The 27252-nt window shown below is 53.6% G+C and overlaps 1 protein-coding gene across 1 annotated transcript; it reads right to left on the bottom strand.

Annotated features, from left to right (window-relative positions):
- Nucleotides 1-510: 510 nt before the first annotated feature.
- Kcnk9 (potassium two pore domain channel subfamily K member 9) lies at nt 511-27252 on the bottom strand. The gene is made up of 2 exons (XM_027946243.3): nt 26970-27252; nt 511-1346 (listed from the first exon to the last, which is right to left on the bottom strand). The coding sequence occupies exons 1-2, from the start codon at nt 27250-27252 to the stop codon at nt 511-513; spliced, it is 1119 nt and encodes a 372-aa protein (XP_027802044.1).

The raw sequence follows: 27252 nt of genomic DNA, 5'->3' as shown, positions 1-27252 counted from the left end.
CACATAGAGGCACACACGCTCACACTGCACACGCAGACACAGCCACCCAGTCCTCGGGGAGGAAAAGAGAGAGTTAGTGAGACACGCCTCTAGGGGCGGCAGTCAAAGGCTCTCGGCTTGGTGAGCCACTTCGGGCTGGGTATCCTCAGCTCTGTCTCCGTGCTCTTGGTCTCACACCTGTCCTAGAAAAGCCACCCCGGAGAAAGGGGGCAGGGCGGGGGGCGGGGAATATAAGGCATACTTTGCTGGGGAGGAAGGAAGAAATCCATGCTTCATGCTCAGATGCGAGTTTCAGAGAAGGATGGGCCTTTATCTTCCCTTTGGACAGCTCTGCCTGGCTGGAAAGGTGGGGAAGAAAATGAAACCGAGAAAGGAGGGAGGAGAGAAAGGAATGGCGATGACCGTAATCATAACGAAAGGTAATAATAAATAAATAAGGAGGAAAGACGAGTTGAGCCAATGGAACTTACATCCACGTGACAATGACTTCCGATCCTTCCCTCCCCACACTTAGACGGACTTCCGGCGGCGCATCAGCCTGTGGTTGTCGTTGAAGCTGTGCAACCCAGGCGAGACGGAGCTGAGCGGAGACGGCAGGAGGCTGTTCTTCAGGGTGCTCGGCGAGATCTCCTCCATCTTGTAGGAGATGGCGCGCAAGGTGGGGGGCGCGAGCTTGGCACTGACGCTCGGCGGCGCCTGGGGGTCGTAGCAGGCGCAGGAGCACACCACCGACTGCAGCTCGCCGCCCTCGCTCCTGCGGCGCCGTCGCGCGGGCCGCCGCTCCTCCTCGCTGCCGGAGATGTGCGCCACCACCACGCTGTTGCGGTTTTCGGGGGCCGGCTCCCCACCTTCCAGCTCCGGAGGCTGCTCTTCGTCGCTGTTCATGGTCAGGAAGCGGAGGACCACCAGGTTGAGGAAGGCTCCGATGACGGTCAGCCCCACCAGGATGTACATGAAGCTGAAGGCCACGTAGAAAGGCTTCCTCTGCAGGGCACCCTTGGTCTGCAGCGCCACATAGTCCCCGAATCCGATGGTCGTCAAGGTGATGAAGCAGTAGTAGTAGGCGTGGAAGAAGCTCCACTCCTCGCACTGGGAGAAGGCGGCCGCCCCGATGCACAGCGTGCCCATGCAGGAGAAGAAGCCGACGGTCACCATGTTCTCCATGGACACCTCGGTGTTGCGCATGCCGCAGCACTTCTTGATGCGTTTCAGCAGGTAGCGCACGAAGGTGTTCATGCGCTCGCCCAGGCTCTGGAACATGACCAGCGTCAGGGGGATGCCCAGCACAGCGTAGAACATGCAGAAGGCCTTGCCAGCGTCGGTGCCAGGTGCCGCGTGTCCGTAACCTGCAGGAGGGGTGGGAAGAGCAGAGCGACAGTCAGGAGAGGCCCTGTGCCGTTCGCGTGTACTGAGGTCTAGGATACTCTATTTGGGAGGAGGTTGGCCCACACCCTAAAAGGACAAGGAAAGGTTTGTTTAAGCGACGGAAGGGTTGGGGTGTGGGGGTTGGAGGAATTTCAGTAGGGAGGGAACTTGGAGCATAGGTCAAGCATCCCTAATCCAAAACTGAAATCCAAATGCTCCATGGTCCAAAATTTGGAGCGCTAACGCAATGCCACAAGTAGAACACTGTACAAGATGATATTTTGTTTCATTTATACTTACTTAAAATATTATATAAAATTCAGCCTAAGTGTATAAAGTATAGAAAATATGAATGTCCTGGGTAGGCTAAGATATCTCATTGCATACATGCAAATATCCCAATATCTGAGAAGATTCCAAACCCCGAACACCTCTGGTCCCATTTTGGTTAAGGGATGTTCAACCTATACTGTGACTCAGGACTGAGGAGAATCAACCAGGGTATGTCACTAGTGACGTGACACTGGAAGGGTATATGGGTCATTTCAGTGTTCTCAAAGCAACAGTTTTTAAAAGAAAAAAAAATATATCTAACTACTAAGAAAAGTGTACAAATACCAAAACCAAGGGAGAAAATGAAGTATTCTCACAACGGCTCGATCCCCAAGAAAAGGGAATATTAAAAGAACCACTGCCACGTGGCAGGGACCATACAGATGCCTGTAACACATGTCACCCCAGCCTAACCTCCTAGTCACCCTAGAAAACAGGCATAATGATCCCCACACTGCTGACAAGAAATCTGGGTTAGTGGCTTCATAAGTAGGGTAGGTTGTCTTCTTCAGAATTGGGATTTGAGCCCAGAGTTTTCAGCCTCCTAGAGTGAGGCTAAGAGTAAGAATTAGAATCGAGAGAGGTGATGCAGACTGCAGCACAATGCCATGGGGAGGAGGCCTTCATCTGTTTTGGTCACTGCTGTATCCCCCATGCCTAGATAATACTTAAAAAGGTAAAATACTCCTCTGATGGAGGCATGAGTACTTCTGCACCACTGTGTGAATGTGGCCTTGATAGGAATGTGGCCTCGAAGGCCCTCCATGTGCAGGAGCTTTGGAAACTCCCGCTGGAACTGTGCAGCATGCCATTCACTGATGCCCTGCTATAACCATGCAAAGTCAGGCCTCTATTTTATTTGCTCCTGTTCAGCATGAGGATGATGGATCTAGAAAGGTAAGGTTGCTGGTTAGGGTCACCTATAGTCAGTGGCAGTGTCCAAGCCAGGATATGGTCTGCCCAATATGAGAAGAGGAACCTCAGAACCCAGTAGGTTGTAGCTCAAGTTCTGGGATGAATATTGCCCAGAAGAAAACCTGGGCCATGCACAGTATTCAGACTTGGAGTTTGGAGGATAGACCTGGTCTTCCACCATCTCAAGACCTGACCTGTCAAGGAAGGCTTTGCTTATGTTCCCCCAATCACATGATCATTGTCACTCAACCAGCTTCCTTGCCATGGACCCAGAGAACTCCTCCGAACCCAGGTGTCTTCATCTGACACAAATAATAGCAATGTTTCTGGGTGGGTTTGGTGAGAATAAAGAGCAGCTAGTCCAATACACAGTAGAGACCTACTGACTTCTAACTGTGAACAATGGAGGCTGGCAAACAGTGGAATCACATCTTCAAAGAGCTAAGAGATTCTTAAACTCAGAATTCTATATCCAAAAAAAAATTACCTTCAGGAATGAAAGCAAAATGAAGACATTTTCAAATTTTTAAAACTGGGATAATTTATTACCAGCAAATCTGCATGGCATGACTACAGAAGGAAGTTGTTCTGTGCAAGCAGGGAGGATACCAGATGGAAATTTAGGTCTTCAGGAAAGAATGAGACACATAGTGGTAAACAAGTAGGTAAATATAAAAAATGCAGGTGGGAATCCCACTGTATTCCACATAGTCACCTGTAGAGCTGATACAAAAGCCAGATGGATGTTGGAGAATAACAGGAAATTGTTAGAAACTTAAATGGCAATGCTAAGAGTTCTGGATGTAACGTCTTTACTGGAAGAAATCGACACAGCATTTTCGGGGTCAAAATTGCACACATCAAGGGCCAGGCTCCTCCACTCCTATGCCTATCAGTAAATAAGATCAGAGCTGTTTGCCTTTACACAGTCTGGACAGCAGTACACCTGCACATCCCATCTCAGGGCTGTGTTTGTCCTGCTGCTATTGTATTACAGAATGGAAGAACCTGATCATGTTGACACCTCACAGTTCATCTCGCTGGTCCGGGTCCATTACACTGATGCCTTAGTGAGATGCACAAGAAAGCATGGGAGACCAGAACCACCCAAGTTCGGGGCCCTTGAATGCTAATAAATTCCATAGGAGCCCAGTGGTCTGAGAACAGGACCACTTCCTCTAAAGTGAGAGATGAGTTGCAGAACTTGCAGGGCCTTCTAGGAGAATGAGGATGTGCAGATCCTCCCCCACTCAGGTGCCCACCTCCACCCTGCACTCTACCCTGCTGTCCAAACTGTCCCCCTGCTCTCTAGTTTCCACTTGATCCATCCAATGGGCAGCCCCAGGGGGAGATCAAAGGAAAGGAGGACCCTGTCCATCAGGAGTCATACCACAGAGCTCTCTACAGGTCCTGGTGGCTGGTCCCCAGGTGCCACACCTCACTTTGCTTTCCCCCAACTCTACCCATGGGGGGGAGAGGCCGAGGAGGGTAATTGGACTCGTCATTTCTGTTGTATCTGGGGCTTGCCTTAGGACCCACTGTGGCCAGAAGATCCTGCTCCTGCTGGCTTATGTGAGATTTCCCAGCAGTGGACAAGCCACTGAGCAGGAAAAGCCGCCTGGCCTTGCTCCCCTCTGGGCAGCATTTCCTTTAAAGAGGCTGTGACTGTCCTGTAGGTCCTCCATACTGGACAAAGGCGGGCTGCAACCAGCCTCACCCCTGACCTACCAGTGTTCAAGAACTGTCCCTGGCTCCTTCCTGCCCCTGGCAACGAGGCCCATCCGCACCTGGCTGTAGGTGATTGTTCCAGACTTCCACACACTTCGCATTGGCCAAGCGCGGATCGTAGTGTGGGTTCCAGAGCTGTGTGGAGGTAGGCCTTGGTGCTCCCGCCTGGCTCCTCGCCCACCCTTTTCCTTCTACTTGGGATGCCCCTGGCCACTACCACATGCAGGTAGCAAGCTCCACTCGTGTCTGAGCCCAACCCAGAATGCCTTCCCTGATGTCCCCGCTCTCTCCCCCAGAAGCCCTCAAGCCCTGCTCTGAGTCTCCCCTGCAAGGAAGGGTAGTCGAGTAACAAGATCAACTTCCCACGTCAGGTCTGACTGCCACCTTAGTGACTGTGGATCACCTCCCTCCTGTAGCCTCCTCTTTGGTCATGTTTACTGTAACCTCCCAGGGAACCTGGTGTCAGAGAAGGGGTGGTGGCAGTCTCCTCCAGCCCATTGGTGCCAGGGAACAGAATGCCTAGAACAGTCAAGCCCTGAATCCAGGGTCACTAGTCAAAGCCTGAATCATTGAGATTTTTGCTGGAATAAAGTTTTATTCTTTCCTGTGAGAACTTGAAGGGTGCCAGAGTGCGAGATCTGGAGCTGCTGCAGTCATTTCACCATCATAAGGATAACCCCCAATCAGAGGAAATTGTCTCTGATATAAAAGATACAGAAGCTATTCCACCTGTGTCTGAGCCCATCCAACAGTCAACCCTATTCACAGAATGTTCCAGTCTATCTCCCAATAAATCTAGCTTCAGACTGTATGGGTTTTTTGTTGTGTTTTTGTTGTGTTTTGTTTTGTTTTTTTGGTTTGTTTGTTGGTACAGAGGACAGTGTTTTGATTACAATTAATACTCAACCAGGAGTGCATGTCCTAATACCTTCGCCTTCCTACAAAGAATCACGATGTTGCCAACAAAGCCTTCTGTGTCCCCTGCCCCCTGCATCTCATGTGGTTCCTCTTACAGCCCACATCAGATCTGAGGGGGGATGTGGGCCCAGGAGGTGACCAGTCTGTGGTAGACAGTGGCCAGCTGGACAGCCAGGTCCTGTCAAAGAGCAGCTGCTCCCTGTCCAGCAGCTAAGACTGTGGACTGAGATGGCCCCATTTCCTGAGTTGTAAAGAGAAGCTGGAAATATGGATTTTTAAAATGTGGGATTTAATTAGCGTCTAATTAAACATTCTGAAACATAGGCCAAATACAACAAGACAAAACAGACCATCATTTGTCTTCAACGGAGCTTACACGTGCTCCAGGCATGGAAGAAGGGAAAGACTTCGGCAAATGCCCAGGCTCCCAAGTCTCCCTACTGACCAGTCCTCTCCCCGCCCGTTCGCCTCACTCCACCCCTATGAGGTGAGAATCGCCCTTGGCTCCATTTCGCAGATGCACAGACCAAGGCGGCAAGAGAGCACTGCCCCACGTGGGCCGAGGTGGCCCTGCCCTGCACAGGGCCCACTGAGGCACCCCTTCCAGAATCAGTGGCCCCATTTCACAAAGAGCACAGAGACTGTCCCGGTGACTTTCTCCCTGTGGGGACCCCAGGCCCGCTGGGCAGTCTGGCCCTAAGTACCACCTCGCTGTCCCCAGAGCCAGGAAGGCCCTCTGTGGCTGATTGACAGGTCTGGCCCTCTGTGTTTGGAAGGAAAAGCTAGCAGTTTTCGTGTTTTATTTAATGAACAAGTAACTTCCTCATATGCTTTTTTTTTTTTTAATTTCCAGAAAGAACTTTGGTTCACTTTAGCTCCCTCCCGTCGTGTGTCTTGGGGAGGAAACGGACCTACCAGACTTTTCATGCTCAAGCTGCAGCGCACGCCTGCCTTTCTGCCAGGAGCTAGTAAGAACCTTGTCCTTCCTCCTCCTCTGTCCTGAGGGCGGCCTGGGGCGGGGAAGGGGACGGGCTCGGGGAGAGGGTCCGGAGAGACAGATGGGACGGGCAGGGGGCGCACCTCTGCACCCTGCCCGGCCCGAGGATCTGAGGCTGGGACCGCCCCTGCCCTCCCGGGAGTTTGCAGCTGGGGAAGGCGCACAGAGGTTGCGCCCGGGCGGGCGAAGGCGCAGAGAGCAGGCGCCTGCAGAATTCGGCCCCTCGGTCACCAGAGGTGCGAGTGCGCCCTCTGGCGGGCGTTTGGACAGCTGCAGAAACGCAGCGCTAGGGGCCCCAGCAGCCTGTGCATCCACCTGGGACCACACCCAGGACCTAGGAGTCCCAGGGAAGTTCTCTAATCTTCTCCGCAGACGAGCACGTGTCCGTGGTCAGCTTTCTCCCCAGAACTACCATCAGTCCATGAAATCTTGGCATAGACAAAATATGACCATAAAAATCACGACCACCATTTATGGAGGGTACCACACAGCCCAGGAGCTGAGCTGAAATAATTTGTTGGCTAACTCGCTGCTCCAGGGAGAGGGGAAGCCTTTAGCAAGGGAGGCGGTATTCTCTCTAGCATGGCTGAGAAGATGCTCCTTGCCTTGGGCTAAGCGTGGTGTCTTTCAAGTACTCTGATCTGGGATCTAGACCTGGGTCCCTGCTCTCGCTTGCAGGCCAGGTGCCCACCCTTTCCAGAGGGACAAGGACCTCTGCGGAGACCTGTTCCTGCAGCTCCCTCCATTTCCAGGAAAGATCTCCTTGGACTCTTCCATTCTCTTCTTCCCTCTCCATGCCTCACCAGAAAACAGAAACAACAAAAAAAGAAATCCTACCAAAAATGTGCATGGGGAAGATGTAATACTTGACTGACATTTTGAAAAGTCTCTGGTAGAATAAGCAAATTTTAAATTCGAGCTAGGGCTATATTTATAGATAATAATTGATAGTTTGGGTTTCTTTATTTTCTTAAATATTCATCTTTTAGTTGTAGTTGGACACAATACCTTTATTTTGTGTTTGTTTTGTTTTGTTTATGTGGTGCTGAGGCTCAAACCCAGGGCCTTGCACATGCTGGGTGAGCACTCTACCACTGAGCCTCAACCCCAGCCCGGATAGCTTCATCTTCAGAACTTTCTTTTTTCTTTTTTTTTTTTTAAGTGAAAACAAATTTATAGTATGTCTTTATTGTTCTCTCTTAGGTTTAATTTACCTGGAGCATGTGGCAGGGAATTCTTACTGGAAAGATCTGTTGGATCAGAAGAGCCAGGGCTCGAGTGCCAAGTGACCTCAGGATCTGAATCCCAGCCAAGCTAGAAGAACCATGTGCCCCACAGCCCCGCTGGGTGGATGGACTGTGCCCACCCCCATCACAGTGACAGATTTCTACCCTCTCGGGGCCCAAGTTCATGGGGGTTCTCCCCATCTTCCTCCACATTCCCAGAGGAGCTCCAGGCACACAGGATCTGAGTAGTGTGGCCTTTGGGGGCCTACCCCAGGCCTCATGTCCCTCTGTGAAGTGAGTGAGACTTGAGCCTGGGGGTGGATGGGACAGGGAAGCCAAGGCATCAGAATCTCCATAGCAGAAGAGTTGAGCCATGGAAGTCTGCCCCTCTCAGCAGAGCTGGTGGTCCAAACAAAGGGAAGGAGCATCCTTGTGAGGCTTCTGAAGCACCCCCCACACTTCACCGTTCCCTGGGCCAGGGCACCGGGATCTGGCTACAGTACAGGTTGGGGGCGGGGGGCGAACTCTGCCTTCCCAGCAAGTGCCTGGGTGACCACCTGCACTGAGAACCTCCTGTCCTACAGGAAGGGGCTAAGAGAGAACCTGCACCCGGCAGGGTAAGTGTCTGGCCTGAAAGGATGCCACCAGGCCCAGGGCGCGCTCGACTGAGCCCATTCCATGTCTTCGAGGACAGCGCATGTTTCAGTTGGATGGCAGCAAACAGACCCAGGACTTCACATACTGAAGGACACTCATTTTGTCAGCTGGCCAGGTGAGGCGCACTCTGCTGTCCCCTGCCCAGGCCATTGTGCCCTGAGTAAATGGAGGGGAGGGGTCTTTGGGTGAGGTTAGTGGCTGGTAAGTCATAAAGATGTTAGCTGAGGCCTGCCAGGCCCTCCTGGGCTCCTCACCAGGGCACAGGGACCCTCTGAAAAACTGAGTCCTGTGCCTACCAAAGAGTTTCTGGGCCCTGTCTAAGGGGCGCTGCGTGGGCACAGGAGATGACTAGCACAGAGCTGGTGAGAGGTCACCAGCTGGAACATCCCCTCCGTTCAGCACCCTGAGAGGCCAGGGTGAGCAACCAGCTTGTGGGCAGCGAGGGCCAGGCAAGCCCTGCGAGGTCCATTGGATTCCCTGCCATGTCCCCCATGAGTAGAGCCTCAATAAAGGTCGTTAATGGTCTGGGTTCATTCTCCATTCGTTTAAGTGCATAACAGATGTCAGCCAGGTGGGCGTGAGCACTGTTCTCAGGTCAGGCCAGCTGTATGGCCAGCAGAGGGCATATTGGTCATCACGGTGCCACTGGGCTGTGGATGAAAGCAGCCTTCAGGGTCCCCAGCTCAGACAAGAAGCTGAGGCGCAGAGACTGCTGCTCGCAGGCTCCAACGGGCCAGGTGCCTGCTGGGGTCGGCATTGGAGGAGAAGAGAGAGGCCCTGTCCAGCCTCCCAGCTCTGGGGAGAAGAGCTGCATGGCACCTTACCCCACCGGAGACCAGTTCCACAAACGGGAGCTGGCCGCAGCCCATCTCCAGAGCCCCTCCACGAAAGCAGCAGCCGAGCTGCCAGAGCCCAGGGAGGCCCGGGGCGCAGGAGCAGCCCTGCAACTGTCTCCTGTGTGGCTGGGTCTCGGGCTCTGCCTGTGCCAAGGAAGAACACGGGGAGAAGCACCCTTAGAGCAGGCTCATGTTGAAGGGGCTCCAGGGCCACCTGTGAACTGGAAGTGGGGTCAGAGCCCCTCTGAACCCGCTGGGAGGCGGAAGTCAGATGGACCTCCAGGGGTGGCCATGCAGTCCCCCTGAAACAAATACCTACAGGTTTAAGCTGCTTGGCACCAGACCCCAGGGAGAAAATTGTGCCCGACCAGAGCATTGCCCTTGTTACCCTTCCCAAAAGAGTCAAGGGTGACAGCTGCTGGGGTGGACTCTTCTGCATCTGTCACTGCCAATTCCCATCAACTGCCATCATCAGAAACCAGCAGCAAGGGGCAGGCTGGCATCGCCAAAGGGAAGTGTGGGGTCACAATTATAATAACAGATACAGCAGACCTGGGTCCCGGTGGCACCTCCTGTGGCTCAGCTGTGTGACCTTGGGCGAGTCACCTAACCTTGCAAAGATCAAGAAATGCAAGACAAGAAATGGAAAATCCTTGCCAATCGAATCCCGATGAATTTATCTCCTAGACATCTATCCACTTCCCTTTATTTTTGACTTTTTAGATTTTTCCACTTAGTAACTTTGCTGATTGCAGTTCTCTTCAGTGAGCAAGTATTATTCCTACAAAGTTTTTTTTTTTAATAATATGAAGAACCAGGACAAGTTGCTCACAATCCCACCACTCAGGAGGCAGCCCCAAGAGCATTTTGGTGTATTTAGGAAAAGGACTCAGAAAATACATCTTCCACAGCTGAGAGCAGGCTGTTTGTAAGCAGTTACACACCTGCCTTTTCACTTCTAAACGGCTTCTGCTGTTCTGCTGCCAATAAAAGTTCTTCATGAACGTCACTTTTAATTCTTCATCTCCGAGTAGGTACAACATAACTGCATCACCTCAGTAGATCATACAGGGAATCTGTTGGACTCCAATTTGTTTCTGTTGCTAATAACCATCTGAGTTTTTGCCAAAGGCATGCTGTTTTTGGTCCTGGAGATTTTATTCTTCTCACATGCAAAGACCAGAAACCCATTAAGTGCTAGGACTTGGGCAAGATTTAAAAATTGGGAACCTTTTGTACCCCCTTTCCTGAAAACAGGGTCCCAGCACCAATGAGATCTGTCTTCTCCCATGCACTCAATCGCTAGAGATAATGGCTCCCGTTTTCTACATGAACAAACGGGGAGGTTGCTCAACTTGCTCCTGTCACACAGGAATGGAAAAACTTCAGGAGCAGAATTTTTGAGGGTGGAAATCTCTGCTTAGCTGTCTTCAGGCCGGTGTGCTGGTGTTAGTGGCCAGAACAGGCACCATCACACACCCTAAGGTAGGTCACTTCCTAAGCCTTGTGCCTGGCAGGATCCAGACCTCTCTTCCTGGCAATGGTCCTCTCCTTTCAGAAGAGGTGACCCCACCTCCTCCTCCTGACCCAATCCAGAGCCCAGAAGGCAAAGAGATGACATGTTCACAGTACTGAAAGTGAATTTGTGTCAACAAGAATTCTATATCCAGCTAAACTGTCTTTCCAAAACTAAAGAAAAATTGAGACATTCCCAGATAAACACAAACGAAACATTCATTGCTAGCAGACCTACCCTTACAAGGCATGAAAGGACTCTATTCAGTGACTCAAATTCATACCTTTCCAGCACCCTTTTTCTTTGTAACTGCACAGATAATTTGATGAAAGTATTGATGTTTTATTTGTAGCCCTTTCTCCTAATTTTAAAAGGTTACTACTTATAAAGAATAAATCGGTGCATAAATATAAGACAATAACAGTATAAAAGAAGAAAGGAAGCTATATTGGAGCAAAATTTTATAAGCCATGAAGATGGTATCAGCCCAAACTGATTTTTTCAAAATGCAGTTTCTCATTTGTAATCCTCAGGACAATTGCTGAGAAAATAATTCAAAAAATATAATAAAAGAAACAACAAAGAAATCAAAGACATTCTAGAAAATATCTACTTACCACAAAAGAAACCTGTAATAGAGAAACGGGGGGGACAAAAAAAAGACAAAATACCAACATAACAGAGTAAACTGGCCAATTCAACTCCTACAGGACCAATAAGTATGCTAAATATAAATTAAATGCATTTTCCAATCGACCTCCAGAAATCAGCAGAATGGAAGGCGGGTCTCCTCTGGAGGTGCTGCGTGTATCAAGCCCTGTCAGCAGATGGGTGGCCCAAACAGCCCAGAATCCAGTACACAGTTACGTAAAACCTGAGTTAGCAAATGCACTGTACTGAGCAGATCCATCCCCAGGTCTCCTGACTCTAAGCCCCGCTCTTCAGTCCAAGATGCCTCAAGGATTTTTGTGTCCTTGTTCTTCGCAGAATATAGAGTCCTCAGTGTGTGATGAGCTTGTCTCCCAATAAATCGGCATCATAAAAAATACTGAAAGTCAAGGATGTGTCTAATGCACCTTTCCTACTGAACGCCAGGGCTCAGCAGTGCGGTTTTCTGCAGGTCCTGCTGGTCACATGGGTGATTGGGAGCTGCAGCCACTTCCATTACCATCGAGAAGGCATCAGCCTGCATGTCTCCAGCACGGGAGGTCAAAATCCAAACTCCAAAGACGTTTCCGCTGCACATTGCTTTCGCACCACGGTAAGCCCAGGGTAGTGTATGCGGGACAGGCCAAGCACAGCAGGTATGAGTGCATGAACGGGGGGCTGCTGTGCGCAGAGGGGGCCCCCGCTCCGCCTCACACCAGGGCTATCCCTTAAAACGGGGGGAGCTGGCCCCCTTGTGCAGGGTGTTGGCTGATTAAATGGTCATCAGCTCTGCCCTCCATGTAGGGGAGACACCCCCTGAAAGGTCCTTCAGGAGAAGGGGAGCTGTGAGGTGGTCACCTCCCATACATTGGTCTATAAAATGCCAGCAGCTGGTGGCCAGGTCAGTAGGTAGCATCATCTGGGCATTCCTGATGCTGGAGGCTCAAACCGCAGTGACCCTCTGGGACAGCCTGAGCCTGACCCTGACCCTGCCGAGCACCACAGGGCCCCCACACTGGCTCCACCCCCACCTTCTCCTTGGAGACAGAATTTACTACCTCGGAGCTGGGGCTCAGGAGCTGCCCAGGCAGACACGGGCATGATGGGGACTTGCTGCTGACAGCAGGCACGGATGCATTCCTCCCACCCACCCTCTGGCTCGAGTGCTCCGCACAGACTCGTACGATAATGAGGTCGTGCCCCCATGCCTAGCACTGTACATGCCAGCCACTAACATGTCATGAGAATCAGAAGAACCATCACAAAGCCATCAGCCCTGTCAACCTCTGACTCCAAAGGGGGCCAGAGGCCACTCTTGTAAGAGGCATTTCAATGTAGGATGTCACAGATAAATGACCAGGAATGGGAAATGTTAATATATTTTACACATTTGGCTTTATTGTAACAATGAAAGAACCTGAAAAGTTTTATTTCTTTGTGCCATGTTTGTTATGAATCTAAGTGAAATCGAGGTCCCCCTCCCTAACCCCAGGATCTGACAGGACTCTTCTTGCCCACTATATGCAGACACTTGTTCAAGCCATACTCAAAACTCAAATGGGAAGATGTCAGAAAGTGCTCAAAACACAGTCGTAGCACTACAACTACGAGGCAGAATTACCAGCTCAAGAAAAATCCATCCTCCCCGCCTTCCGGGGCCCATCCTCCGCATACTGGCCAGCTCTGCTCCTACACGACACCCTGAAAATTCCTACTCCCTGCAGAGACACACCAACCCAAGTCCTCCAACCCCAGAGCCTCAGCAGAAGGGGACAGAACTAAGTACCAAGTTCCTTTCTTTCACCTGGGGAGAAAGTGAAGGCCCAGAATGGGCAAGATAATGGCTCAGAGACCACACAGCAGGTGAGTGTGGCAGCCTGGCAACCCCAACCCAGCGCCAAGGCCTTGAAGCACAATTCCAAGTAGAGCTTTCCAGTCTAATGCACCAGGGGAGGAGGCAGATGCTGCTGTTACTTGAGGGAAAAAAAGGAAATGCTAAGCAAGACCAAGAATAACCTAGAATAGCTGAGATTTATCTGGATTTTCTGCTTATATGGCCAGGGGAAGCTCAGAGCAGTTTTTCAAGATTTGCATGTGAAAACAGCCACCAGGGCCTCAGTGCCCCGACCTGCAGAATTGGCCCCTTCATCTGCAGTGGGGCCAGATGATCTCCCGCCCTCAGGCCCAGGCTGTCTGACCCACCCCATCGCACCCCACCCCCTTTTCCTCTCCATCCCACCCCCACTCTCACTGAGCCCCAGAACCCTCCAAGGCAGGCCCTCCAAGATTACAGCAGGAAACGGGCTCCTCGTCGGCCCTCGGAGCTGAGATGCCACCTCCTCCAGGAATCCCATGTGGCTCCCTGACACAACACCCTGGTCCAATCCTTCCAAGCACCAAGAGGTACCATGAGATCCTCACAGATGAGCAGGAAATGCCCAGTTCACTGTCTAATGGCCTCCAGGGGACACAGACTGGCCACAGTGAGTCTCGTCTGCCATTCCGTGGTGGGGCCCTCAGGATGGCAAACACGGATGTGGAGCTGCCCCAGCGTTGGCTGCAGGAGCCGATGTGTGGACAATGGAGCGGGGGGCGGGGAGTGGACAGAGATGGCAAGAGGATGGCTGGTGGAGGGGAGATGGACAAATGAGAGGGATGGCGAGGTGACCAGTGGATGGAACAGGGAGGGATGGACACATAGGAACGGGTAGGTGGAGGATGGAGGGGAGGAGGAGGGAGGGGTGGAGAGATGGATAAGGAGGGATGGATGGATGAGAGACGGAGGGAAGGTGGGGGTGGAGGCTGGAGGGTGAGTAAGGGTAAGTGGGAGAATGACAAGTGACAGATGCATGGTTGGCTAAAATGTGTTCAGATGGACAAATGGGTGGGCGGGAGAGGAGGAGCAGGCAGATAACTGGGTGGGTGACAGTGGGACCGTGGTGGGCTGGAAATGCACGGGGGGTGGGCGGCAGGGCTGGAGACGACGTCTGGGGTCGGAAGCAGAGTCCCCTCCCCTCCTCCACTGCCTTGTCTCAGACACTGCTGGGGAACAAGCTGACAGTGACGGGGTCAGGCTGCAGACCCACGCGGCCTCTGGCTGGCGGGCAGTCTGACAGTCCATCTCCTTCCCTGCCCGTCCCTCACTTGGTGTCCAGAAGAGGAGAGCAGGGCTCTTCCACCTCTGGTAATCACAAGAAGCAAACAAAACAAAGCACTCTTCCGACTCGCTCCCAAAATAGCCTCTCACCACCCAGGCGCAGGCCAGCTCTCCCCCACGCAACCTGACGAGGCAGATTCTCCAGGCCCTGGGCTGGGGCCGGGGGAAGAAGGGGTCTGGGGAGCTGTGGGAGAATGGTGAGGCCTGGCCACCTTGGGAGGGAAGCGGCTTGCTGAGGCCCTGTGCGTGTCGGAAGTTCACCCTGTGGGATACGCCACTTCTCATGAGAGTGAACTGAGGCCCAGGTAGGGGCGATCACTTCTGAAGACTGATCAAGCAGGTGTGTCCAACCTGAATGACTTGCTGTCCCCGCACCCCTGGGCTTCCCTGTCCAAGATTCTGCCTGCCAGAGGTGGAGAAGACAGTGCCACGCCCCTAGGGTAGTCGGGAAGGATTTCCTGGATAGGAGTCAAAGGGAGATACTGCCTCCAGCCAGGGGGAGACAGGGCCAGGCCCGAAGACTTGGGGAGTCCTGGAGGGCGCCCTCTGAGCCTCAGCTCCTCGTCTGCATACTAGGAAACAAGAGCCTGGGAGGGAAGATGGTGGTCAAGTCACCTGGGGATGCTCAGGTGAGGGGGGACCCCTTTGTGCCACTCCTTCACCAGAAGACCCCTGAGTTTTACTGCACCCTGGACAGGAGGTCAGGTGTGGTGTCGTGTCAGTCCTCGGAGTTCTGGATGTTGATGAATAAAACGGTCCTGCTCTCTGGCCAGTCATTTGGGCAAACACCAGACGGTATCAAAAAATCAGCCACAAGATGGTCTCAAAATAGACTCCGACACAATTCCCATGGCAACAGCCCCAAGGGCCGCCTCCAGGGGACACGGGATAGGGCCAGCCCAGCCTCCCGGGAGGCTCCCACCCTGGGGTGTCCCCCATCCACAGCAGGCCCAGGGAAGAGAGGGGCCCGTGGGTTTTCAGTTCCCTTTCTTCTCCAGAGAACGGGCAATATGGGAAGAAGCTCTGGGCGTCACCCCCTCCCAGAGGACCAGGAGCCTGGGCGGCCAGGCGGCACCTCCACGGGCAACCCCCTCCTGCCCTCCCCAGCTTCGCAGAGCAGAGGCACTGGGCCAAGCCCACAGGGGGGGTGCAGTTTGGGGAGCAGCCAGTCAGGCCCGGAGGGAGGAAGGAACCGCAGGAGCCCCAACCCCAGCAGCGCTGGGGGACCCACCCCCCAAATGGCTGCTCCCTCTGCTCCAGAAACAAGGATGACAGAGGCCAGCCTCCGTGAGAATGCTGCAGGGGTGACCCTTACATTTTGGTATGGGCACCGGGCCACCCACAGTGGATGCCCAGGCCCTCCAGATGTGCCCCACTCCAGAGAGCAGAGGGAGGTGCAGGAGCACAGCTCTTGAGCTAACTGGTGGCTCTCACAGCCAAGCCCAGAGCCAGGAAAGGGAGACACTGGAGGGGCCCAGCCCCGAGTGGGGAAAGAAGGCTCCCTTCCCTTCCTGCAGCGCACCCTCCTGGAAGCTCCAACAGTACCATGGGATCCAGGCTGGGCCCCCAGGACCGACCCTGGAGGGAAAAGAACAATGTCAGCAGGCCCCTGAGCTGAGCAGGGAGGCTGAGGGGTGCAGGGAGAGCCCTGGTCCCGTGGAAAGCAGGGCCGCCTTCCAACTCGACCACCCACCACTTCTTGCAAACACCTGCTGTTCAGATTCGTGGGCTGCTGTTTTTCAAGGATTTGCTTTTCTGAAAGACCTAAAGAATATTCTAGAACAGTTAAATATAGCTCTCGTGAAAGCTGTCCCATTTACATGCCTATGTTCATTCAACAAACATTCTCCAAGGGCCCGCTGGGTGCCAGACACTGGTGGGTGGACGTCTCAGCCACCGTGAAGTGAAGTAGATGGTCTCTGTCCAGAGGTGCTGGGGACAGGGGACAAAGACCAGTTTGGGAAAAGTTAGGCATGACACAGGATGACAGGTGTCAAACTTGCAGGAGCCCTGGAGCTGTGAGGACACACAGGAGAGGCACCTGACCCCCAGAGAAGGCTGCACAGAGGAGGGAGCATGGCTGTTTAGAGGTGCCTGCCCCAGATTGTGACAGTCTGTAAGGGACAGCAGTGACATGAGGCAAGGGGCTGAGTGGCAAGCAAGAGGTTGGAACTCAAGGGCCATGGTAAGCAAGGCATGAACACTTAGGCCATGGGCAGCCATCATGGGCTTCTGAGCAGGGGAGTGAACTGATCTGCCCTGACAGCAGGTGGCCAGCTCACTGCACATCAGCTCAGCCAAAGCCACCTCAGAAATGCAACTGGGAGAAGGCCCCACGGAAGGCTGTCCCAGTGCAGTGGTCCTGCCAGCCCCCTAAGGCACTCAGCTCACCCCCCCCAGAGGAAGCCAAAATTAGAGAAGGAGACACAGGGAGAGAAGGAGGGAGAGATTTTAAAATATACACACTTAAAATAACTTTTAAAGAAAAAAAGATACGTTTGCAAATTATTTACAGATAAATGCCAATAAGAGACCTATAGGATACAGCCAAAGCAGCACACAGAGGAAAACACATAGCCTTTAGTACGGATTTTATTTAAAAAAAAAAAAAAAGTACATAAAACAAATATTTGTAAGTATAAAAGCAAAACCCAAGATAATAACTTACTATAACTAAACCCAGAGCTGGTTCTTAAGATCACTAAATGTTGGCAACTAATTTTATATATTTCCAAGCAATGTAAGAACCAAAGAAAGCACATGTGAAGGCTAGAGCCTGTGGAGAACCAAGGGTTTTGTCTCTTCTGCACAGCAACCTACTGCTGGCTGTCACCTCCTGAAGTAAGGCTGAGGGGGAGGCCGGGCAGGACAGGACACTCCCCTTCTATGCTACATTTTCCTTGATTTGTCCCCAGTGTTTACTATGCAAATTTTCAAAAGAATACATAGTGGAAAGAATTATGATTACACCCAGATATGAACAATCCACCAGATATTAACAACTCACAGTCACTCTGATTTCATCTAAGACCCTTCTCACTTCCCTTGAAATTCAGATTATTTTAAAGCAAATCTCAGATATTACGTCTACAAAGGCTTCAGTATCCCTTAAATATGAGAACTCATGTATTCTACACAGTCATAATAAAACAACCGCACCAAAAACTTAGCCTCTTGTTTTAAAAGGCTGTCCAGGGGTGATTTGTTACACATCCCTCACTAACTGATACAGAAGGTCAAGAGAAGCAGTATATAACAAGACAGTTACAAACACAAAACCAAAGTCGGGCTCCTTAGGTACCAATCCTTTCTGCTGCTTCTTAACTGTGTGGCCTGGTTTCTGAAGCTCTCTGATCTCCCATGTGCTCATCTATAAAATGGTGATACATAAAAATATTTTTAGGGTTGAGAGGATGAAATTAATTCAGATACTCTCCATAAAAACCTAGAGACCCGTGGACATGACAAAAATGGTAGCTCTCTCAAGCTAGAGAGTGAGACTACATTTGCTCTGGAGACGCCCAACCAACAGGGCCGACACCAGCCAGGGGAGCCCTTTGTCCTCTGTTGTAAAGCCAATGCCACATCTGCCTTTGCCTCTAAGTGAAGTCAAGCTCCCCAGCCCTGGGGATTCGGCAGTGATCCATCCTGAGAGGGCAGGGCTCTTAACTACCAGATGACGACCACTGAGCTGGCCCTCCCCATAGCCAGGAGCACGATCCCAGGCAGGGGAGTGGCTGGAATGACACTCAGGCCGGGCTGTGGGTGTCGTGGGAAAGAACATGCTGGGCACACCACCACCATGGGCAAGCTCTACCCACGGGGCCATCTGTAGCCATGGCACTCCTGACATGCAACACAGAGCTCCCTGCCTCTGAGGTCCACCCTGCCACTGGCCCAGACAAGTAGGAACCATCGTGCCGTCACTGCCCATCTCTACCCACGGCCAACACGTCCAACCATGGTCCACAGTGCTCCTGCCCCAGAGGCTGCTGCTTGTCCAGGAGGGTGAGGGCTCAGGCATCCTCAGCTGCATCCACAGACCCCCTGGACTAGCCCAGCGGACTCAGCACAGATTCACAGCTGCGGGTGGGCAGCGGCCATTGGCTCTGCGTGGCCTAGTCCAGCTGCCTTTCAAAGGCCAAATATTGTGAACAAAACACTGAACATCCAAACACTCCCGGCACTTCCAGAGAAGCCAGCATCCCATACCACACCTCAGCCACCATCCACAGCAATAGCACAAGAACACAGCCCCGTGCTTGACCCTCTGATCGGGAAATCTCACCCTCTGTGGGAAACCCTCAGAGGCTGGGCTGAGCAGAATCTAGACTCACACCAAGATGCTCAAAGAAGCACTGCCTATAATTAGCAAAGAAAGAAAAGCACTAAATTGCTATAAATAGGTGTCAGTATATTCATTCAGTGGCTCTGGAGCCATTAAAATCAATCTCCCTAAAGACTGGAGATAGGAGGTGATGTTTGCTATAAACTGAAGTAGAAAGGAGGCCCAGAGTGCGAGGCCCACAGCAGGGAGACCGTGGTGACCCCCCTTACATCTTCCACTCCCTCCTCCCGAGAAGGCCCCAGGTTGCCTGGAAAAGCCGCACATCTCATTCCCAGCCTCCTTTGCAGCTAGGTGGATCATGTGACATGGCCCAAGCCATTGAAATACAAGTAAAAGCTACTGTCTGGCAGGGCCCGTGACAGCCGAAGGCCATGTCCCAAGGGATGTCTTCCCCCCTGGTGCCTGGTGGACTCTCACAGGCCTGGCACCTGTGGTCACCTGGGGGACTGAGATCACACTTCCAAGCCTAGGGAAAGAGATGCTCCATACCCAGAAAGACAGGTCCCTGCCCTGTCACCTCTAAGAAATACGACAGCTTCCCCTTCAAGAGTCTGCAGCCTCAGCCTGCACCTGCCTGCCACCCAGGACACAGCCCACAACTGAGGCACACCCAGCTCCAGCAAGCACCCAGGCACCTGCTGGGGAGCCAGTGACCCGGCACCCAGACTGCCACCCCCTGGGAGCAGACAAACCAGTGCTATGGCCCAAGGGGCAAAGGACATGGTGGGAAGAGGAAGGCAGGCCAGGGGGCAGGGGCCAGGACAGAAGGAGACCAGGACAAGGGTGGAGCTGGGTGGGCCCAATGTGGGGACATTGGGGCAGACGGAGTAGGGGCAGATGGCAGCCCAAGGGCTTGTGAAGGTCATCATGGGGGCGGACTGGAGGGCAGGGTCAGGAAGTCGTATTTTCCCAAAAGACCAAGTTGGAAAAATGTACCTCCTTGGTTGGACCCCGTGGCCCCCAAGCCCTGCAGCCCACCATGCCATGGTGCGCTCCTTTCTCAGGAGGAGGGTGCTCTCTCCTCCTCAAGGGACAGTTCTCGGCCTCGGTGGCCTCAGGCCACCCCACACTGGGACTGGGCCAGGAGGCCTCTCACTCTTCCCCAGCGTCACACAATATAGGGGCTGGGGTCTGTGTCCCCATTTCACACACGAGGAAGCTCGGCTTCGGTGCGTGAGATGGCCAGTGGGACCCGGGGACCTTCCTGCCACCTTGGTCCTCTGTTCAGATTCACGGACCAGGCATAGAAATCTCTGAGGCTTTGCTGGGGAAACAGGTGGCATCGTGGCCCACCCAGCCAATGGGAAGGTGCCCCTCAGCTGGCCAAGGTACAGGGGGGACTTGCCTCTGCCCTCCAGACCCTTCCAGCACCCCCAGCCACACCGTCACCGTGTCTCCCACCCACCACCCCTCCCCCACCCACCTTGCTCATATGCCCCCACCTCTGTGCCCCAGGCACCTACCAGGACTGAAGAGGACGAGGCCCATTCAGGGAGGTCCATTCCACTAGGCCAGCTCCTCCTTCCAGCAGCCGTTCCTGGCCAGGCTCTGCCATTGCTCAGGCAGGGGCATGGTGAGGGTGAGGCCAGCCAACCCTCACCTGGTGGACATGCAGGCCCAGTGACCGACAGGCTGAGCCTCACCTCCCACAGCTCCTCACCCCGCCACACTGGGACTCCCATCTGCCTCCCTGTCTCAGTCCACAGCACCCAACCCTGTTCTGTGCTCAGTGTCAGTGCCCCGCCTTCCTCCAGAGAGCCGCAGGCTGCAGGTGGGTGTGCTTGGCTTCGAAAGGAGAACTTTCTACAGGCAGAGGTCCCCAGGGTAGGAAGAGGCAGGAAGAGAACCCCGGGACAATCCCCCGAGGACAGGCCACCGGAGCCCCCTTCTTTGATACCTGTGGTGGAGAGGACGTTCCAGCAGGAGAGGAAGAGACCCTGCCCTGCATTTTTACGTCCCAGAGCTGCCGTGCCCAGTGACACTCTAGGAGTGGCCACGCCCTCCTTGACCAGCCCAGCCCACCTGGGTGTTTGCCTTCTAACTCCCAGGGCTCTTCCTAACTGGTGAGGCCAGGTGTGTTTTTCCCTGGTCCTGCAGGAGGGCTGCTGCATACAGCAGGCACGGAGCTGCCCCTGCCTCAAAGGGGCAGCGCCTCTGGGGACACAGCCTGCCATCTCGGCTCATCCCACGTGAGCAGACCTACCCGACAGCTGCCAAGACCCCTCTGCTCTCCTGGACCCGGACCCCATGCTCCAGAGTCTCCGTGACAGCAGCTGGCTCTGCCCCAGGAGGAGACTGGCAGCACCTGAGGAGGCCCCCCACAGGCCCCCCTTCCACGGGGCAGCTCAGAGCTCCGAGCAGCACCTGCAACACACGGCTCAGGTGAGGTCCTGAGCTCCCGGCGCGGCAGGCATTCGAGCAGCAGCTGAGTCTGCAGCGCTGGAGCTGTGGCTCTGTGTGTGCGTGTTGGTGACGTGAGCGTGGCTGTTTACAAGGGTCTCTTGAGGTGTACACTTGTGAAATGTTGCTCTTCTGTGTGAATATTAAATAAAAGTTTTTAAAAATCAAAAATGACTGGATTTGACTGATGATTGGACCAGAAGGAGACGGGCTGGAGCAATGTGAGGACCCCACACTCAGCCCCAAGGCGCTGAGACCTGCTGAGACCTGCGTGCTTGGGCTCTGCACCCTCACAGGGCACCCCAGCCACGCGCAGGGAGGGAGGGAGGCGGGGGAATAAGAAATGAGTAGAGGTGAGTGGAGGACGGAGGGAGGGGTGAGCAACAGGAGGGACCACACAGGGGCACGTGGACGGGGTGGGCAGGGAACCCAGGGCCGAGCCCTGCAATGGTGCACGGAGGACCGAGGGACCCAATGGCAGGGAGGGGGATGAGGCACAAGTGAGTGGAAAAATGAGTATAGAATGGTGGCTGGGGAGAAGTGAGTGACACTGGGGTGGGTGGAGACCGCCAAGTTCATGGAGAACTGGGTGTCACCGTGGCGGATGCCTATGTGAATGACAGGTGTGCAGGGCAGAGGGAGTCGATGGCGGAGAGGAAGGATGCCTGCTGTGAAGGGTCCACCGGCACCTGGGCAGGAGCAGGGAGCACGGAACAACGCAAGGGGAGTGCAGGAGGTGCTCGGGGTGAGGGGCGCCATGGCAGATGGTGGAAGGAAGCGTGGGTTCAGGAAGGACTTGGTAAGAAATGGCAGGTGAGGCACAAAGGAGAAGCGCACGAGGACCAAGGGGACATGAATGGTGGGTTCCTGGGGAAATGGGTGACGCAATAGCCAAAGGGGGGGAGTGGCAGGTGCGTGAGGAACTGAGTGACACTAGGCCAGGGACGAAAGACAGGTGTAGGGAGGACTGAGTGATCCCATGACAGGTGGGGAATGAGTGACAGGAAATGGAGATAAGACAGTGGCAGAGGGGAAGGAGCGGTGAGTGAGTGACAGCCAAGGGACACGAGGAGGGAGGAGGATTGCATGAGTGAGGCAGGGGACACAGTGGCACTGTGGCAGATGGGGGCACGCGTGTCGTGGGGGGTACAGAAAGCGCCCGTGGCAAATGGGACGATGACCGGTAGGACGGGGACAGCCAAGTGATGCAATGGTGACGGATGGCGTGAAGGGCAGGTGCGTGGAGCACAGGGTGGCACAAGGGGTAAGGAGGGAGTGACGGCCATGGCCCAGAAACACAGGTGACACAGGTGAGTGAGAAAAGGGCGAGAGTGGACTTCCATGGACAGATACGATGGCAGGGAGCCGGAGGAGTGAGTGGAGAACTGCATGACAAAATGGTGGTTGGGGAGTGAGTGACAGGCCCGGGGACCGAGTGACACGATGGAACGTGGGGTGTAAGGAGAAGAATAGGGAGGAGAGGACCTGACCAGTGAGGGCTAGGAGACGAATGGCAGGTGTGTGGAGGGACAGTGGCGGGTGGTGGGTAGAGAACTGTGGCTGCGGGGTCAGATGGGGGACGAGTGGCAGACCCCGAGGAGCAGTGACACACAGTGGGACAGGAAAGTGAAGCCGGAGTGAGATCCCGATGGGGAAAGAGGGCCAGGTGCCTGGAGCACTGGGCGATAAGTGGCAGTTGGGGGATTGAGTGCACCCCGAGCCCGGTGGCACGGGGCAGCTCAAGGCAGTCACTGGGCTTAGCTGTCCCCACACTGCATGCAACCACTTGGGTTCCCAGCTCTGCCTGTCAAGGCCAGACCTTCTGTAATCTAGTCTGTCACCCAGAGCCGTTGATGCTGGTGGCACTGGTGAGGCAGGGTGGGGCTTGGCAAGTGCTAACATGTTTCAGAAACTACACCCCAAAATGGGAAATGCCATCCATTTCAGGAAGTCTGTGTGTGGCTCTGCTGGTGACTAGAGAAGGAGGTTCCGACGTACTGTGTTGGAGCAGCTGCAGAAACCCTGTGCTTTTTCTCTGAGTGCCCCACCCTGGGCTGGACCCCGGTCCTGAACCAGTCACCTCAATTCCCATAATGACCATCCCAGTTTCAGATGGACCCAGAGAGACAGGGGAAATAGTGCTCCCCTCCTCCAAACTGTAGCTAAAAAAGGAAGACCCCATGTCTCACCCTCCTTCCCCGACGGAGACCAGTGTTTGAATTGTCCTCCCCAGCTCTGCAGAGGAGGTCTGGTCTCTTCTTCTGTAATGATTCTAGATCCCCAATATGAGATTGAAGAAAGAAATGGCAGGGGGGGTTCCACATCTGTCATATCATGGGAGAGCCCAAATGTGGGATGCAATTTTGGCTGAAAATGCTTATTATGAGAAGGTGACAAGATGGCGCCCAGAATCCCTTACACAAGCACCAAGACCTCAGCCCCACGAAGAGCAAATTCAGAGAAAGCACCCACACCCCGCCCAGACCCTCCGGCTCTCCTGACCCCCACCCTCCCATTGACAGGTCTTGGGACGGAGACACTCAAACTGCCCTGCTAATCAGACAGGTCAGGCAAGGTACAGATAAAGGTCTCCCATGCAGAGGTCTGAAGCCTCACAAGTTTAGAACTAAACAGTAAAATCCTTTCAGAAGAGCCACAAGTGGCACCGACACAGACACAGCAATGGGGAGGCATGGAAACCAGAACCGGGTGGTGATGTAATTGCATCTGCCCTTTGCGGAGCTGGCTGGACTGGTGCTGTCCCCTGGTGATCACGACAGCAGGCTGCTATGCCCAGGGCTCCCTGGGAGATCTGGGGCGGGATTCAGTGCAATTTCCCTCCAAAGCCTTTCACCCAGGCGCGGCCACAGATTCAACACGAAGTGGCAATTATATGTGTTTTTTAAATCCATTTCACAGAGTGAGCTAATAACTGTATCTGAGAAGATGCGTTCATTAGAAGACGCCAGCACCCAGAGCTCCCACCGCAGCCTCCTCGGGAGGCTCGGACGCAAAGTTGACGCACACTTGAGAAATCGCTCAAGGTTAGATTAAAAATAAGAACGCCCATGAAGATTAACCCGATTCATTCACATCACTGTCCAGTAGAGACTACTCCTTGGAGGGCGGGCTCAAGGGTGGCTTTTGTTCTAGGCCTAAGAGCACCTTAATTTGCATTTATATTAAGAAAAAAAGGAGAAGAAAACAAGCAGAATTAACTGAAAAGGTGCTTTATTTCCTGTAAATGTGAGCTCTTCTGCTAAAAGCTTCTTAGGCCAAAGAGCACGAGGCTGGATCAGCCACTGTCCAGGAACTTGGACCGCACACCTACTAAGTGCTGCACTGCGCCTGGCAGCCCTGGGCATGTGGGACGCTGCCGGCCCCCAGAGGCTGCCACCCAGCGCTGACTGTGTGATGGCCTTTTGACAGGTGGGCAAACTGAGGCTGGGAGTCAGGAAATGATGTCCCAGGACTATGGCAGGATTCAGATTCCCAGTCTGTGGGCTCCACATACAACATCTGTCCACTAATGGGCAGTTGTGTTAGGGCACATGTGTGAGAAAGAGAGTGTATATGTGTGTGTGAGGAGGTGAGACTATGGGTGTGTGTATAAGAGTGTGTGTGACTGCATGAGAAATAATGTGTGGGTGTGAGACAGCATATGAGTGTGTCTGTGTAAGAAAATGTGTGTGTTTGCATGTGTGAGTGTGCATGAGAAACTGTGTGTATGAGACGGCGTATGAGTGTCTGTGTAAGAAAATGTGTGTATAAAAAATTTAAAAAAATTAAAAAAAGAAAAGAAAATGTGTGTGTGTTTGTGTGTGTGAGTGTGCATGAGAAACTGTGTGTATGAGACAGTATGAGTGTGTCTTTATAAAAGAAAAAGTGTGAGAGTGTGCAAGTGTGTGTGTGTGTGTGTGTGTGTGTGTTCTCCAACCCTGCTTTTCAGAAAACCAGCTGAAACCCCAGTAAGGGAGGGAGAAGGTCACATGTTCCTCAGGAGCCCCTGGCCCTGCACTGAGGTGAGCCCACCACCCCTAGATGAGATGGCCGCCTCCATGTCCATGTTTCCCGTGTTCTCTTCAGAGGTTCACCATTAGGAGCACATGTCCAGAATCACCCGTCAAGATCAATAATGCAAAACATACCTTGATAAGAACTTCGTTAGTCACAACAGTTTTTTTTTTTTAATTAGAACCTTTCTGTTTTGTTTTTTTTAACTCCATCTCTTTCCTCAATGCTGTTGCTCACCTCCTGGAAGCAGCCAAACCTTTTATGTGCTGTTTCACGACTGGGAGCCAGCACGGTCGCCATGTCACCTGTCTGGGTCTAGATCACAGAAAGCACCTTTAGAAACCTGGGCTTCCTCCCTCCCTTGCAAGGCCAGCTCCACGGGCATGTTTCTTGCTCTCCTGCTCTCCAACACATAGGCCCCCAAAATCAATGACTTGCACATCTGCATGCCACCTCCACAGTTTAAAGACAGAAATGACGGCAATGACCAGCTGCCCCCCCCCCAACACTAGAAACACAACAAGGAGGAAGGACTCTTCCCTGTTTGGTGCTAGCAGAGGGCTTGGGGCCAGCAGGGGCAAAGCTGATCACGGAGCCGACAGAAGGGCAACTTCCTTTCCGAACATTAAAACCTGCACCAATGAATTAAACATTGAAAACAAGATGACACTCTAAAAAGTCTTCTCAACCAAGAAGGAAAGACAGGCCGTCCTGTGCTGGTGCTTCCTGTTGCATATGGCACAGAGAAATCCACCCCCCACCCCCAACTCCCCAGCATGTAGAGCTTTGCAGACCAAGAAAAATATCAAGGGAAATTAGAGGGGAGGTCAGGGAGGGAAGTAAGGCATGGGGGCTAGAGAGGGCAGGAAGAAGGAGACCTCCGCCCAGCACTCAGGGGCCGAAAGGACTGGAGGGACAGCGTTCTGGCCCTGGCAGGTACAAGAGACACCTAATACCCTACAGACGCAGCATGCCATGCTGGGACAAGTGTGACCCACAGAAACGCAACACGGCCTGCTGCCCACAGGGATGAAGGGGTATGCTCCAATGCCCACAGGTCTCAAAGTGGCATGTTTGAAAGTCTCTCAACACCCAGCCTCAGTGGGGGTGATACCCTAAGGACACACCAGACACCCTGCTGGGACGCATCCCAGGCGTGGGTTTTATAGACAACTCCAAGTGCACCAGCTGGACCCTCATGGGGTGGGGTGGGGCTGAATGTCTCATTTCCGGGCAATATCCAGACTTGCCTTACCCACAGTCACAATCTAGGGGGTGGGCCACCCACCTCCATCCAAGAGCAGTTCACCTGCCTGGTCCCCACCCGGAGTGCTAGAGAGCACTCTTCTTCCGGGGGCCTGACATGGCCAAGCTCAAAGAAAAAGGGGGTGAAATCTGGTCTCAGGGAAGGCAAAAGGGAGAAGAGAGGCTAGCTAGTGACGGTCAGTGCCTCCCACCCTCAGGAACAGACTCCAGCTGCCTAAGTCCTAGTGTGCCAGCCCTCTCCAACTCCCCAAGAGGTAGTGAGTGTAAGTCTTGGAATCCCGCACAGCGCAGCCCGCGTTGGGGCGGTGGGTGGGTGGGTGACTGCGATGGGATTATTCTTAGCGTTCCACTCTTCGAAAAAGTGGCGCCTCCGCCCTCGGGGCTCCAACACACTCTCTCCAGGCTCACACGCCTGGCCCAGACACGGGCGCTGTGGAGAGCAACGGGTGGGGTTCCCAAGGAATGCGCTCAGAGGCATAAGAGAGGAGTGGGCTCCCCAGAGACCAGGGGGCGCTGCAGGAGAGCCCCCACACGAGGCTACGGGTACCCCAAACACCCCGCACCCAGCCCTGCGTCGCGCTTTCAGTGATTTCCCGGGACTCTTCCGGGAGCGGGGCGCCCAGCGGAGGCGCACCCAGCGCTTACCTATGGTAGTGATGACCGTGATGGCAAAGTAGAAGGAGCCAGCGAATTTCCACTGCACGCCGGCGCGGTGCGGCTCCGACTGCAGGATCACCAGCTCGAGCTGCCGGTAGTCATCGCTGCTGATGTTGTACTTGCCCCTGATCCGGATCTCCTCCGCCTTGAGCTTCTCCTCCTCGCGCATCTCATGGTCGGACTCGAGGGCGTCGAACACGGCGGCGCCCACCAGCAGGTACGTGAAGGTGCAGGCGATGAGGGACAGAGTCCTCACGTTCTGCCTCTTCAT

Source organism: Marmota flaviventris, chromosome 15, assembly GCF_047511675.1.
Source record: "Marmota flaviventris isolate mMarFla1 chromosome 15, mMarFla1.hap1, whole genome shotgun sequence".
Taxonomy (NCBI): Eukaryota; Metazoa; Chordata; class Mammalia; order Rodentia; family Sciuridae; genus Marmota; species Marmota flaviventris.
This window is presented reverse-complemented; position numbering and strand designations above follow the sequence as displayed.